This window comes from Gastrolobium bilobum, unplaced genomic scaffold (genome assembly GCF_033153095.1).
Source record: "Gastrolobium bilobum isolate Gb01-03AN ecotype WA unplaced genomic scaffold, APGP_CSIRO_Gbil_v1 utg966, whole genome shotgun sequence".
Classification (NCBI taxonomy): Eukaryota; Viridiplantae; Streptophyta; class Magnoliopsida; order Fabales; family Fabaceae; genus Gastrolobium; species Gastrolobium bilobum.
This window is the reverse complement of record NW_026899514.1, coordinates 146,765-161,584: the sequence shown is the minus strand read 5'-3', so window position 1 is coordinate 161,584 and position 14,820 is coordinate 146,765. Positions and strand designations below refer to the sequence as shown.

General features: G+C 31.6%; 1 protein-coding gene across 1 annotated transcript; it reads left to right on the top strand.

Annotated features, from left to right (window-relative positions):
• Positions 1–7,488: 7,488 nt before the first annotated feature.
• LOC133290860 (peptidyl-tRNA hydrolase, chloroplastic-like) lies at positions 7,489–12,617 on the top strand. Its single transcript, XM_061489002.1, has 8 exons — positions 7,489–7,890; positions 8,454–8,538; positions 9,095–9,162; positions 10,028–10,078; positions 10,186–10,259; positions 11,785–11,843; positions 11,936–12,012; positions 12,111–12,617. Exons 1-8 carry the CDS (start codon positions 7,639–7,641, stop codon positions 12,222–12,224), a joined length of 780 nt encoding a protein of 259 aa, XP_061344986.1. The 5' UTR covers positions 7,489–7,638; the 3' UTR covers positions 12,225–12,617.
• The last annotated feature ends 2,203 nt before the right edge of the window (positions 12,618–14,820 follow it).

Genomic DNA, 14,820 nt, shown 5'->3' with positions numbered 1-14,820 from the left:
ATAGTTGCCAACATGTATATGTCTAAATCAACATGTCTAACAACTTAATAGCATGTTTATTTGACTAGGAAAAAAAATTGCACATACGAAGTCAATGTCAACCTTTGCCAATTGCTATATATGTAAGAAGAACCAGGCGAACTACTAACATATATAGCTATAGACGTGTTAGACGTTTCTCTATCTTGGATCATCTTCAAAATGTATAACGGTGAATCCAAGGCAGCACAGTCACCATACAACGCCCCACCAACTGGAACATGGACAACGGGTTTATGTGGTTGCTTTGAAGACTTGGGAAGTTGTAAGCTCCTTTAATTTCATGAACTAACTATATATGTAATAATTATGTGGCACAAATTTATGTGGTGTTGCTGCATTTGTCACTGACATATATCTTGAAGTTGCTTTTTTGTGAAATTATAACTACTTAGATAGGTTATGACAAACAAAAAATTTATTATACAAGCACAGAAATTGAAGTTGAGGAATATCTAGTTAGTTATATATATATTCTCTCGCCTGATAGTACTTACGGGGCAAAGAATATGAAATTAAGAAAAGTACCTAAATTAATAGGGAAAGGTTATACTTACTACCTTTTTTTCTTACTACTTCTTACTACCAAATCTTAACCGTTGATTTCCTTCAATCTAACGGTTATAATTTATTGGATTACATTTATTAATTAATTATTAATTTTCAATAAATTATAACCGTTAGATCAACGGAAATCAACGGTTAGGATTTGGTAGTAAGAAGTAGTAAAAAAAAAGGTAGTAAGTATAACATTTCCCAAATTAATATGCTATTTATATACCATAAAAAAATCACCCGATGACATATTGTGTACTTTCAGAATATATAACAAAATTTATATATTTAATGAAAGTTTGTATATAATCAAGTATACTTACGCTTTAAAATTACTATCACCTGATTCACCTCAATTTGTAGAGGTTTTACTTCTATTAATTTTTTTTTTCCATTAATTAATTTCCCTTTGTTATATGAACACTATGAAGGCTGTATGACTTGCTGCTGTCCATGTATCATCTTTGGTCAGAATGCTGAAGTTGTGGACAAAGGAAGAACATGTGAGTAACTTAAATCATTCAGCATTATTGTTTAAGCTCGAAGTTAATTACATCATCTTCAATAAGCTTATATTATTATTGATTAGCTCACTGATCAGCAAATATTTACTTCTTTCAACTCACTGCAAAAAATGGATTAAATATTTGCAGCTTGTGCATTTGCGGGCATGATCTTCTATGCCCTTGCACATTGTGGGTGTGGATGTTTCTATTCTTACACATACAGAAGCAAACTAAGAGGCATCTTCTCCTTACCTGAAGAACCATGCATGGACTTATGTGTTCATTGCTGGTGCGGTTATTGTGCTATTTGCCAAGAGTACAGGGAACTTAAAAACCGTGGATTGGATCCCTCAATAGGTATACAATATAATTTTTCACTATTTATAAATGATAGAACAAAAAACCTTTCATTCTTGTTATATAAAATCGTATGTATAACTCAAGGTTTAACCTTAATTTATGTATATGTGATACATATAGGTTGGACAGCCAACGAGGAAAAAATGAACAAAGCCAATCAAGTGCCTCCAAATGCCACGCAGGGCATGGCTCGCTAGATTTTACTCATGATCTTGGATGCACCATGCATGCTGCTGTTCTAGATTTTACAAGTGTTTAATCTGTTTATTTTCTATTATGGTTGCGTTGTTTGTATTTATTATTTTATGTTTTTTTTTATTGTTTCTCCTTTTTGGCGGAACAAACGGTGTTGGATTTGTTTAAATTCGTTGTATGGAATCTTTGAACTTTGGGATTGCATTATATATGAACAAATAAAAATGTTGAAGTAAGGCGCTGAAAATGCTAGTCAAACTCAGAATTCAGAAAATAGTTTTAGCTATCCCACGTAATTTTATTTTTTTTTTAGAGATATTCCAATCCGTTCATTACTTCGCGATTAGTCTGATTTAGGACGGGTTCCAGGATTAAGGTTTTAAATCTTTTCCAAAGATGGTATTAGGGAGGATCGACCACATGCTTTCACCTTCACTTGCTCAATTCATTGACACCAACTAAGCTACCATAAGACATGACTCCGTTTATCTATTTAAAAAAAAAAAAGATGACTCGGTTTTATACTGAATATATTCAAGTTTGTAGATTAGTTACTTATATATTGATTTTTAGTTTTGTTTTAAATTTTCAACCCTTGCAAAACGGGCGTTTTACAAAGTTTATTTATTTATTTACTTTTAGATATAAATAAAAATTGAACCCATAATTTAATACAACTTACCCAAATCTTTTATCATTAGATCAATCTTAATGGCTTTATTTATTTATTTTTTTACTTCATATAAAAGTGTCTCATAATGCGTTTTTTTTTCACAATTATAATCTAAAATAGGAAATGGAGAAAATAATTTTGGAAGAATCACCCTTAAATGAGTCCGACCTTACTCAAATTAAATTAAATTGGGTAATCGATTAATTGTTGCGTAAATAAAAAAAAAAGTATGCTACTGAGAATCCGCATAAACAATTATAATACAATTTAAATTCAACAATATTTCAGTTGTACTTTGTAGCTATTGCAACTTGCAAGTTAAATAATAATGATGATGGTTATAATAAACGACGCTATTCCAATTTATTTGAAAATTAATAGCACAAATAAGTAGACAAAAAAAGTCAATGGGGACTCCACCGCGCGTGGGAATAGCCGCTCCTAATTAATAGCACAAATTAGGAGCTTCTACTTTTCTTTTTGAAAGGCTTGCTATATATGGCAATAATAATTAATAGCAATACCGTGTATTTGTTAATTTCCATTTGATCAGCCCCCAAAAACTTATTTATAACAGGGACGCTAATTAATGCACAATCACCATTACTATGAACCCTGGACCTTCCACCACCCGGAACTTGGACAACGGGTTTATGTGATTGCTGTAAAGAACCCGGAATTTGTAAGCTCTTTCATCAACTCACCATGATATCATGATATACAAATTAATTACGAGTTCCTTAATTGTTCCATTTATCATTTTGCATTTCATAATGACACACAAACACCTTTTAAAAAATGCATAGATCAGAATTAATTGTAGAGATTTTCTTTTTGCTGAAACTTCCATTTTTTTTTAAACAGAAAGAATATTTCTGCAGTTAATGCATATAAGTTATATGTATTTACTCGCAAAATGAAATTATTTTGGGATTGAAAAATTAAAAAATTATAATTTTAAAGACTATAATAACCCTGAAATAAATTAAAATTACAAAAATACCATGATTTTCGTCTCGAAACGACGTCATATTAAACTTACTGCAAACCCTTCTTTTAAATTACTTTTACTTCAAAAAATTTACTAAGACTTTACTTCATTTTACAAAAAAAATTCCCCATTTTTTATTATGAAGGCTGTTTCACCATTTACTGTCCACGTGTCACCTTTGGTTGGAGTGCTGAAATCATAGACAGAGGCAGACCCTGTGAGGAATCTTAATCCAACTATTAATTTAATATTTTTATTTCTAAATTAATGACATGGTTTTCAATTTTACCCATATATATTAGTATTACTCTCTCACTGATCAAACATTCTCTTCTTTTCCCTAAAACAAAAAAAAATGGGTTGAATATTTGCAGTTTGCTTTGTTTCGGGTTTAATCTTCTATATATTCTCATATATACAGAAACAAGTATGCATCTGCCTTATTTCAGATACGCACCAAAGTTTCTGTTTTTTCCTGTTTAAATGATCTCCTAATCTGTTTGGTATTGTAATTAATTGAGGCAGAAAATTCTTTAAGTTCTTGAGCAATCATATATTAAATATTTGATTTTATCTTAGACAATTTTTGTAGGAAGGTTTTTTTTCAAAAAATTCAATAAGTCAAATTTTGTAAAGTCGAATAAACAGACTTATACAAAAACAAGGCTATTAATATTCCTAAAAAAGCAATACTAACAGAGAAAGTTGCATTTTTGAGAAATGCATACCGAAAGAATCATTTGAATTTTGATGTAAAAGATATAATAAGAAAAAGGTAAGATAAATAGAATATTTTTTTTTGAAGCCCTACCTTTTTGTTTATGCGATGTAAATAAACTTAGTCATGTAATACTTTGATTGATACATGACGCATCCTTCCAAATGGTAATTTTGTAATCATATATAGGTTTTCAAGGGAAATCTCACCTGTGGTGTAAATATGTCCTTTATTGTGTGATATTTTCTATTACCGTAGATACTTCCTCCGGATATTGTTTCAACTTTTAATTGTCTCTCTTCGATTATGTCTGGAATACATTGTGTCGTTCTTTCTTTCTTTATTGTTTACGTGGATAAAACATTAGGGATTGATTTTCTCATGTTAAATGAGAATTCAATTATCATGTTGTAGACATAAAAAACATGTGAGGTCCAGGTGTTAGAAAAAATTATATGTAGGACCCATGTCAGCACGGAAATCGAAGGGTATGTAGAAAAATTTGAATTCTCATGTTAAATGAGAATTATAAAACCCTAAAACATTACGTGCATAGTTGTTTGATAAAGAATGCTCTTGCAGGTATGCCCGAACTTTTGCATTCTTTTATACCATTGGGTTGCATATCCTGGTCTTCACCTGTCTCTATTTTTTTTTAGGAAAAAGTTCATCAATGCCTTTCTGGTTTACTTCAGAATTACTTATGTCTCCGTGATTTTTTTTTTATCACATATGCTCCTGTGCTTTGTAAAAAATAAAAAACCACAGGAGAATATGTGATAAAAAACATACCCTTTTACAAATCACAGGTACATATGTGATAGAAAAAAATCACAGAAACATAAGTAATTCTGAAGCAAATCACAGAAGTATCGGTGAATTTTTTTTTTTTTTAATACTATCTTAGCTAGTATTTGCTAATTGCTATTTAGCAATTTTCCATACTGTGTGTGCAGTACGGTCTGCTGCACCTTTTTGTTACAAATCAGTAGAATATTAAGCAAAACCATAGCACTAGTTGAAGATTTGCCAGATTGTCTGAAGTCAAGAGAACCGTAACTAGATTCGAATGGCATATAATAGTTATATTAAATTTGATAAGGGGAGTGGCAATGGGACAAATAAGAGTGGAGTTTTTGTCATAAATGTTCAAAAAATTATAAAATATAGTCAAGAAGTAATAAATATTTGACAATTCATCCGTGGATAAAAAATAATTTCCTTTGTAATATAAAAAAAGGTTTCATGATAGAGTATGACTTTGATTTGCATTATAGATGATGATGGTTTAATTGAAGTATTTGGATAAAGGTAATAACAGAATTGGGGAGGTTAAGAAGAGAGAAAAGGAAGAGATTACTGAGGGAGGATTTTTGGAAAATATTCTTCGAGGATGGGATAAAAATAAGTATATGCAAAGTGAGACATGCATGTATTAAGTAAATATTGGGCATTGGAGTTTGGAGGTACTATAGACCAGTGTTTTAAAACCTCACCCCACCTCCCGGGTTGACTCGAGTCAACCCTGACCCCTCCCCTCTGAGGATTGGGGTCACAAGTTGGACCCTATATGCACATCGACCCCTCTGACCCCCAAAACTCAGCCGGATTTCAGTGACTCCCGGATCAGACGGGTCGAAGGGGGTCATTGCATATTTTCTTTTTTTTAAAAAAAAAAATCCATGAAACGACATCGTTTTATTAAAAAAATAAAATAAAAATCCTTGCAAACCTAAATCTTATCGTTTTATTCTCTCCCAGTCCCAGCGACATAGACTTCTTCAATCTTCACCTCGCTGCCATAAATCTTTTAGAAAAGGTAAAATTTTATCCATTCAAATGAAATCTTTATGGTCGTCGATGAAAAACAAAAACTCATTCTTACTTTCTTTAAATTTTTCTTTGTTAGAGACCTTCTCAAAAGAGGCAAAACCAGATCAGCGTAGTGATCCCATTAACTTGTGGTTGTAATCGGTGAATTATGTTAATTATATTTTGAATCTTTGATGATTGGTGGTTTATTTTTTAATATTTTCATATAGGATATATATATTTATATTTTTTTAATATATAAAACCGGGTCAGCGTAGTGACCCCGTGACCCACCGGTTGAACCCGTGACCCCATCACCCCTGACCTTGATCGGGTCGATGACCGGACCGGGTTTTTAAACACTGCTATAGACAAGAGTAGACCTAGAGAGGGGGTAGTATGGACTGCCACTGCTCTCTAAATTTTAATTTTTTAATTTTATATAAAAAATAATTTTTTTAATAATAATAAACTATTAATATTAATAATTAGTCTCTCCCTCAAAAATATTTATAATAGTTAGTATCTCTTATTAATCTTAATAATACTTATAATTTTAAAATTTTATTTTTACCTTCTACTGTAAAAAGTTACGGGACAGCCATTACTTGGTTATAACAACAACCATTGTTATTACCATAGTATCAAGCAAGGAAGCACGGACACTTGTAAAAATCGGAAGAGTCGGGTCCGACACGCTCCGACACGGCGACACGCTCCGACACGGTGTCAAACACGCGGTTGACTTTTTCCGACACGTTGACCATTCCGACCCGCGAATTTGACCGTGTCCGACACGGTCAAATGGCATTTTCGTAATTTTTTTTAAATTTTTTTTTAAATTTTTTTTTAAATTTTTTTTTTAAAAGTTAAAATATATTAATAAAGCTTCCACCTGATCATATCAATTTTGTCTTTTTGTCTTTTTCCCCCTTAAGTAGATAAGAGATCATCTCAGCATAATTGTTGTCAATTCCTATCACGCTTTATCTCTCTCTAATATGATTTGATCTCTCTATCTGATATTATATCTCTCTCATCCTAGTTCTTATTTTTTTATTAAAGCTTCCATCTTTATAACGTGTTGATGGATATTATTAATTTAGTTTTATTTTTTTGTTAAATTATTAAATATTAAATGAAATATACTCTATATAAATTAAAAATACTATTTAATATTAAAACGTGTCCCAACGTGTCGAAATTCATAATTTTTTAGGATTGACGTGTCGGAGTGTCGTATCGTGTCACGTGTCGCGTGTCGTATCGGTGCTACCTAGGTATCAAGAATTGGGGTTTGTGGGGGGGGGGGGGGGGTGTTTATGTCATTAATTTAGGAGAAATATACTGTTGAATTGTTTGTGGTTCCATGAGACGATAATCATATAATTAAGTTATTTTCATAATATACAACGCGAGAACGAACACAATTTTTGCCCACAACTATGAAAAAATTCATCTTAATTAAGTATCGTAACTATTTCTTTAAGAAGAGAAAAATAAAGAAAGTAACAATAAATATTATTCAATATTATCAAATTTTGTTTGAGAGTTTGAGTAGTATAATAGATAAATATATGACACACCAACTTGTCGTTGTAGTATAGTGGTAAGTATTCCCGCCTGTCACGCGGGTGACCCGGTTCGATCCCCGGCAACGGCGAACTTTTTATTTTTTGTAATATTTCAGATCCAAAATGATTCCTCCTCCTACCTTCCTCGAATCTTCTTTTTTTTCTTCTTGTAGGGTTTATGCTTGTATGTCATCCCCCAAAATCTGAAGCGAAAGATGAACTTTTGTGCTTCTTCCATGTCATCAATAACGTTCTCCAGGCGGTGCTTGTCAAATCCCCTAATCTCCGTGTCTTCTTCGTCTTGCATTATGTCTCTCTTGTCCATTAAAAATTGTTCAGCTTCCGTAACCACCGTCACTGGTGCATCACCCGCCACAGAGTCAACGAAGCCAAAGCAGAAGAAGGAACCTTGGTTAATTGTTGGCCTCGGCAATCCGGGCAAGAAGTTCTCTTCCACCCGCCACAATGTCAGTACGCTCCTATTTCTTCATTCTCCATGTTTTGTTGATTATTATTATATATATTCACTTTTCATAAAATTTTGAACCCTAAAAAGATAAAAAATAAAATAGATGGTTATCTTTTTGTAGGAATTGGATCACTAGCATAACAATGAAATATTCATGCCCACATGGCCATTGACCTTCATATTAATTTGGCAGTGTTCTGATTGCTCTTCCTGCTTTAAACCCAATGTTTTGTATTTGCCGTTGCTGAAAATAGAGGGGGAAACAAATATTATTCTAACTTATATAGGTTCACCTCTTACACTCACATTATAATTTGAAGCAATTTCCTCAGTTAAAAAAACATATATTTAGTACCCTATTAAAGAGTATGAAGTACTTGAGTTACATATTAATGTATTATAGTTTGAACCAGTATTGAAAATTCAAACAGATAGAAAGAGTCAAGTCAGTTGATAAATTTTGCTTTGGTCGAGACTCTAGTTGATTAAATTTAATAGCAGTGTGTGTGCTACATAGATGCATGGTAGGTTATCTGACCTCATTTTGGAGCTTTATTTCAGGTGGGCTTTGAGATGGTTGATACTATAGCTGAAGCCGAAGGGATATCTATGAGCAGCGTTTCCTTCAAAGCCCTATTTGGGAAAGGTTAAAAAAAACTCTTATTTTTCCTCTTTAATTACTTTGGTTTTCATAGAGGCATAGCAGTCAGCATAAAAAATGTAGGTTATTGGTAAATTTTGAGGATTGAGTTTATCTTGCTAAGTTACAACTTCTTGGCAGTGTTTTAGGCCTTTTTTTGTCTAATAAATTACATTGTCTTATTGCCTAATGAAAGTTTGAGGGATGCCACATAGCTACCATGATAGGAAGTTTTATCGATTTGGGCTCAGTTGAAAATGTCTTTATTCAAAAGATAATTTTACTTTCTGATCCTACTTTAATTTCTCGGTGTTATATCCCTCTAGGAAAAAATGAGAAAAATCATTATGATCTTATTTTTCTCAAGTAAAGTCAGAAATAAGTTTCATGCCAAACCTGAATCCATCTATATTCAAATCATTGCATTATACATATTACTGCTTTCATAAAAATTGCAGACAACCATTGATTCCATATAATATTAATTCAGATTTCAGAATGTTGTATAAAAATTTTAAGTATTTGTATGTACCCATTTGTGGCAGCTGTTTTTCTATTGCAGGTTTTATAGGTGATGTACCAGTTCTACTTGCAAAACCACAGACTTTTATGAATTTAAGTGGTGAATCTGTAAGTCTTCTATTTGGATAATCTTCAGATGTAATATGATAGGGTGGGACAGCAATGCTTATAGCATCGTTGAAAAAAAACATTTTCCTATATGACTTGATTCAATGTGTCTCAAATTTCCTAGACTTATAGAATGATGAATTGTTTGAATCAACCACATTACAATTCTTTGAACCAAGCAAAATTAGTTGTGGTCATATTAAGGTACATTTGGACTAGAAAACCATACTGAAAAAAATATAATCACAGGAATCCATATGATTTTATTTTATTTAAACAGTTAGGTTAGAGATTTGCATAGACACCCCATATTTTTGTAATTTCTATGATGTGAAGGACTGTCCAACTAAGTTTCCCAGTCCACACGTGACACCCCTTAGAGTTGCCTTGATGAAGCATTTTTTCTTTGCAGTTATCAATAGTCAGTGAATTTACCATTGGTAGCCAGACACTTCAATATAATAGCCGTACCCTTGTCAGACACTTTGGACCCTCCTAGCTTCGTTTTATAATTTGTTTACTTTTATTTTTTGAACTTTTATACCAAGACAAATGAGAATACCACAATAATTAGATAAATAATAGCATTTTATTATGTCTACAATGACTCATGCTAATTTTGAAAACGTCAATTCTCTCTTTTGATTTAAGATTTGTGTTTTTATGTTAATTTTATTCTCTGTTTTATATGTTGTACTATAGCCATGTTGCTTTCCTATAATTTCTAAAATTTGCATTATTCCTATGTCCATGTTTGTGTCATATCATATCCATGTCCATGTTGTATCTGTGCTTCCTAGGAATTTATTGTGATAAATACTTTTATTTTGATGCTGATTGGCTGGTGTTCAAATCTATTTTGAAGGTTGGGGCCATAGTTTCATATTACAAGATTCCATTGAAGCAAGTACTTGTGGTATAACATCTATGCTATGATTAATTTGTTCTTTTTATTTGCAAGTGACGAAAGAAAAGCAAAAGGATAATCTGCTTGAGTGTTCAATTATTAATTGTATTCTACAGATCTTTGATGACTTGGATCTGCCTTTTGCTAAATTGCGGCTGCTACCAAAGGGTGGACATGGAGGTCACAATGGGTAATTATAATCTTCTTTGCTTGCACTCTCTTTTTGCTATATTACAGCATTGTGTAGGTCTGGTTTGACAGCTTATTTTTATAAATTAACATATCCATTGTTGTTTTGAATATCAAGGCCTAGTTTCTTCGTATTTCTGAAAATAGAAATGCCATATTTGTCTTCCTTCCTTCAGTCAAATTGATATGAATCTTGGAAGAGCCCCACCCCAAAAGCTAACTTTTAAGGTAGGAGCGCTCAAAGTCTATATAAACTCCACACCAGGATTTTTTGTTTCCGATATGGGACTCCAAGTCTCATGCCTTGTAACTAGATCGTAACATCTCACCACGTTCCGTAGCCCCGATGCCTACATGGCCTAGCGTTAGTTTTTTACTAGCCCCCAGGCGAACATTGCAATGCCAACGTAACCAGTCACGCCGCTCGATTGCAACTAGGAGACATGGTGAAAGCTCTGATACGAATTGATACAAACCTTGGGAGAGCCTCACCCCAAAAGCTAGCTTATAAGGTAGGAGAGCTCAAAGTCTTTATTAACTGTGCACCGGAACCTTATGTTTCAGATGTGGGACTCCAAGTCCATACCTTGCAATTGGATCATAACACAAACCCACAATTTGGGTTAGGAAAATGTCTATTGCTAAACTTAAAGAATACTTTGATAAACAATCATTTTCTATGCTTTCTAGTGGATCAAAGCAAAAGATTTTGATGGTTGTGGCATGCTAGGCTTACATGCCCTATCTTGAATAGGAACTATTTTCATCTGATGTGACTAAATTTTCTTAGGGCAAAGGGTGTTTGAGTGACTGTGTTGTACAAAACTAAAACAAATATGCAAAGCAAGGATTCAGAGAACAAGAATAACTATAGGAAAAAAGTAAACACCTTCCTTTCTCTGCTGAAAATATACATGTGGTAGGGATAAATCAGTTTCCTTGCCTCATCATTCAAAACATTGATTTGTGCAGGGACCCTTGACACTAGCTTCTTCTATTAACCTAGTCTTTGTATTTTAATTTGCTTTACATGGTTCAGCATATGCCATGCAAGTTTAGGAATGTCATTGTCTTCATCTCTTTATTTTTTGGACGGCAGCTCAAGTCAAGTTCTTTAATTATAATTTGTGATTTATTTTATTTTATTTTATTTTTTGGGGAGGGGGGTTACATAAAAAGTTTTGTAGGGAAGCCTTCCAAGGTCAAGGCATGCCTACATTAATTTTATTGTGATAATTTATACTCAGGTGATATCATATCCATTGGCCTTGTTCAATTCTAATGGAAGGCAGCTCAACTCATGTTCTTTAATTCTAATGGTTCTTATTGTGTTTTGTTTTTTGTGGGGTACATAAAAAGTTTTGTGGGGAAGGTTGCCACCTTCCAAGGTCAAGGCTTGCTACAAGCCTACATTATTTTTATTGTGATAATTTATACAGGGTGATATTAAATTCATTGACTTTGTTTCCTGCTAAGCGGAAGAGAAATGCACCATTACTGTTTTTGTTTTCCTTGCTATTTGGCAGAATGAAGAGTGTTATTAATCACTTCAAAGGGAATGTTGGTTTTCCCCGTTTAAGAATTGGTAAGTGCACAACGTTCCTAGTATTAAAATATTCATTTACATTTCAATCATTTGTAATATTTATTTGTCATTTTATTGTTGATTTTGATTAGGCATTGGACGGCCTCCTGGAAAAATGGATCCTGTAGCATTTGTTCTTCGCCCGTTCACTAAACAGGAAAGGGAAGAGGTATATGTTTCTTTTCTATTTTTTCTTTTTGAACTTTGAACTGACAAACAGGCCTTCTGCACATGGAACTTCTAAATGTTAATACAAATATATTTCAGTTGAATTTTACATTACAACATGGATTAGAAGCCGTGCGGATTCTTTTGCTGGAGGGATTTGATAAAAGTGCAACATTTGTTAATAGTGCCAAAAAGATAGAGCAAATGGGTTGAGTTATTACTGACTTCAAAGATACTTTTGGCAAGTACAAACATACAGGATCGTGATGCAAGGAGATAAAGTTAACTTAACGGACCAAACCCTTTCAAGGATTTGTTGTAGATACCATAGACCTATGCTTGAGCAACTATTCATCCATTCTTTCAGAAAGCAGTTATAGCACCATGAATTCGAACCTGATTGTTGGGATCTTCAGGTACTTGTAAGTATACCTACTTTTCTGTGTGATCAATTTTGAGCAGTTCAAGCACAGTGAATTCTGATATGACGTTATGGAATTATTAAGGAATTGTAGGTACGTTTTGTTACATATAAGATCACCTTCATTTGGATCACCTTCATTAAGGAATTATTAAATGACTTGATTCACAACTCTGCCTATCCCGTTTCCTTTCCTGCTTCTTTGGGTCTCTTTGTTGTTTGTACACTTTTACATAATAAAATAAGAGAAAAGTGTATATTATTTTAAAGGATGTAAAGTTGTGTTATTTTAAGTGGGAGAAAAAGATAGATAAAGGAGGAAAGAGAGTGGACAAAAAAATATAAAGGTGTAGATCTCATCTCTTTGTGAGAGTAAAATGACATAAGTTCAGTCATTTAAAAGGACAAATATTTTTCCTATAAAATAATGTGTTTTATTAATTTCATGTTAAAGGAGATAAATTATCTCATGTTATAGAGATAATAAAAAGAAAAGAAAAGAAAATGTGGCACAGTTATCGAAGGGTGTGTAGGAGAGAAATTTATTACATGTAGCATAAGAGTAGTTTTTTCCTAAAATAATAATGAGGCAAAACTTTATTTTCATCCATTGTGATTTTGTGATTTATCATTTGACCCACATGTGGTTTTAAACTTATCATTTAGACTCATTGTGCTTAAATAATTTATCATTTAATTCCTCATGATTTCAAATTTTCACCTAAACCCCTTGTGGTTACAAAAATAAAAATTTTAAAAAATAAATGTTCTCTTTTTTTAATTTTATATCCTCACTCAATGCATTTAGGGTTTAAAAAATAACTTTTTTTAAATTCACTTATTTTTATTAAAAAATAAATTTAAATCAAATATTACTTTATTTTATTTCTTTTTTACCTGATATCGTTATAAAATTATCTAAAGAAAGTAAATATCTTATTTTGATAATATACATTTAATTTATCTTAAATAATATTTTTTAATTTCAAATATATTTTAAAAAAATTAAGATAATTTATAAATTAATTTCAGAATAAATAACTTGAAATATTTTTTAAACATTAAATGCATTCATTATATGATGATATAAAATAAAAATGAGAGAAAATTTATTTTAAATATTTATTTTTTAAATTATAAGGTGTCTAAGTGAAATTTTTTGTAACCACAAGGGGTCTAAGTGAAAATTTGAAACCATAGGAGGTTGAATGACAAAATATTTCAGCACAGTGGATCTAACTGATAAGTTTAAAACCACATGAGGTTAAATGATAAATCACAAAATCGTGAAAATGAAGTTTTCCCTAATAATAATAAGGAAGAGTCTTGTCATGTTAGGGATAATTTATTTTTAACAAAAAAATATATTATATAAGATAATAAAATTATAATTAATTATCACTGCTTGTTTATTTAAAAGTATGTTTTATGAACTTAACCCATCTAAAATAATTATTCAGCACAACAACTTTGAAAGCAGTGTTAAAACTGAATCGACCCATTCGAGAATCGATAAACCAGTCATATAACTGGTCCGATTAAAGCAACGGACCGGCCATGCATCAGAACTGGCGTGACCCGATCCGACCCGGTCGATTTTCATGAAAATCGATGACCTGACCCGGTCCCAAAAAAAAAATTCAATTTTTTTTCAAAAAAAAATCATAATGGACATATTTGAACATTTTTTTTATTGACTTACATAAATTATGTACCTACAACACAATATTATCTCAATTATGTATTATGCAGAAAATTTTGATTTGATCTATGGTTAGAGACTTAGAGATGTCAATTTCTGAACCTAAAGCCTCGTATCACGATCATTATATTTTTGTTTGATCCTTTGTTCGATAATAATATGTGATTTATTATTTTTTATATAAAAATACTTGAAATTTTTATCATTTTTTTATAGATATTTGAGTATGTTTATAATTTTTTTAATATTAATTATAAAATTGCATATAATTACCAGGTCATGTGGTTGAACCAGTAACCCTTTAGTGTTGAACCAGTGACCCACTAACCTAATACCTTTGTTATCAAAAAAAAAAAAAATACCTCAACCGAATCAATGACCGAGCCGGTTTTAATAACATTGTTTGAAAGAAAGAATATAGAATAAAACTAATAACATGGTAATATTGAAATTATTTTTAAATATTTAATTTATATATATTGGAATAAACCTATATTAAAATATATTTTCTAAAATTTTCTTATCCAAAATAATAAGTAAACATAAACACTTTTAAATCTAAATTTGAAATATGAAATATAGATTAATATGGATAAGTTAACTAGTTTTAAAGTGCAATTTATACATATTTTTTATTTCATTTTATTTTATTCTTTTTGACTGACTATTAATTTAACACAGTTAAG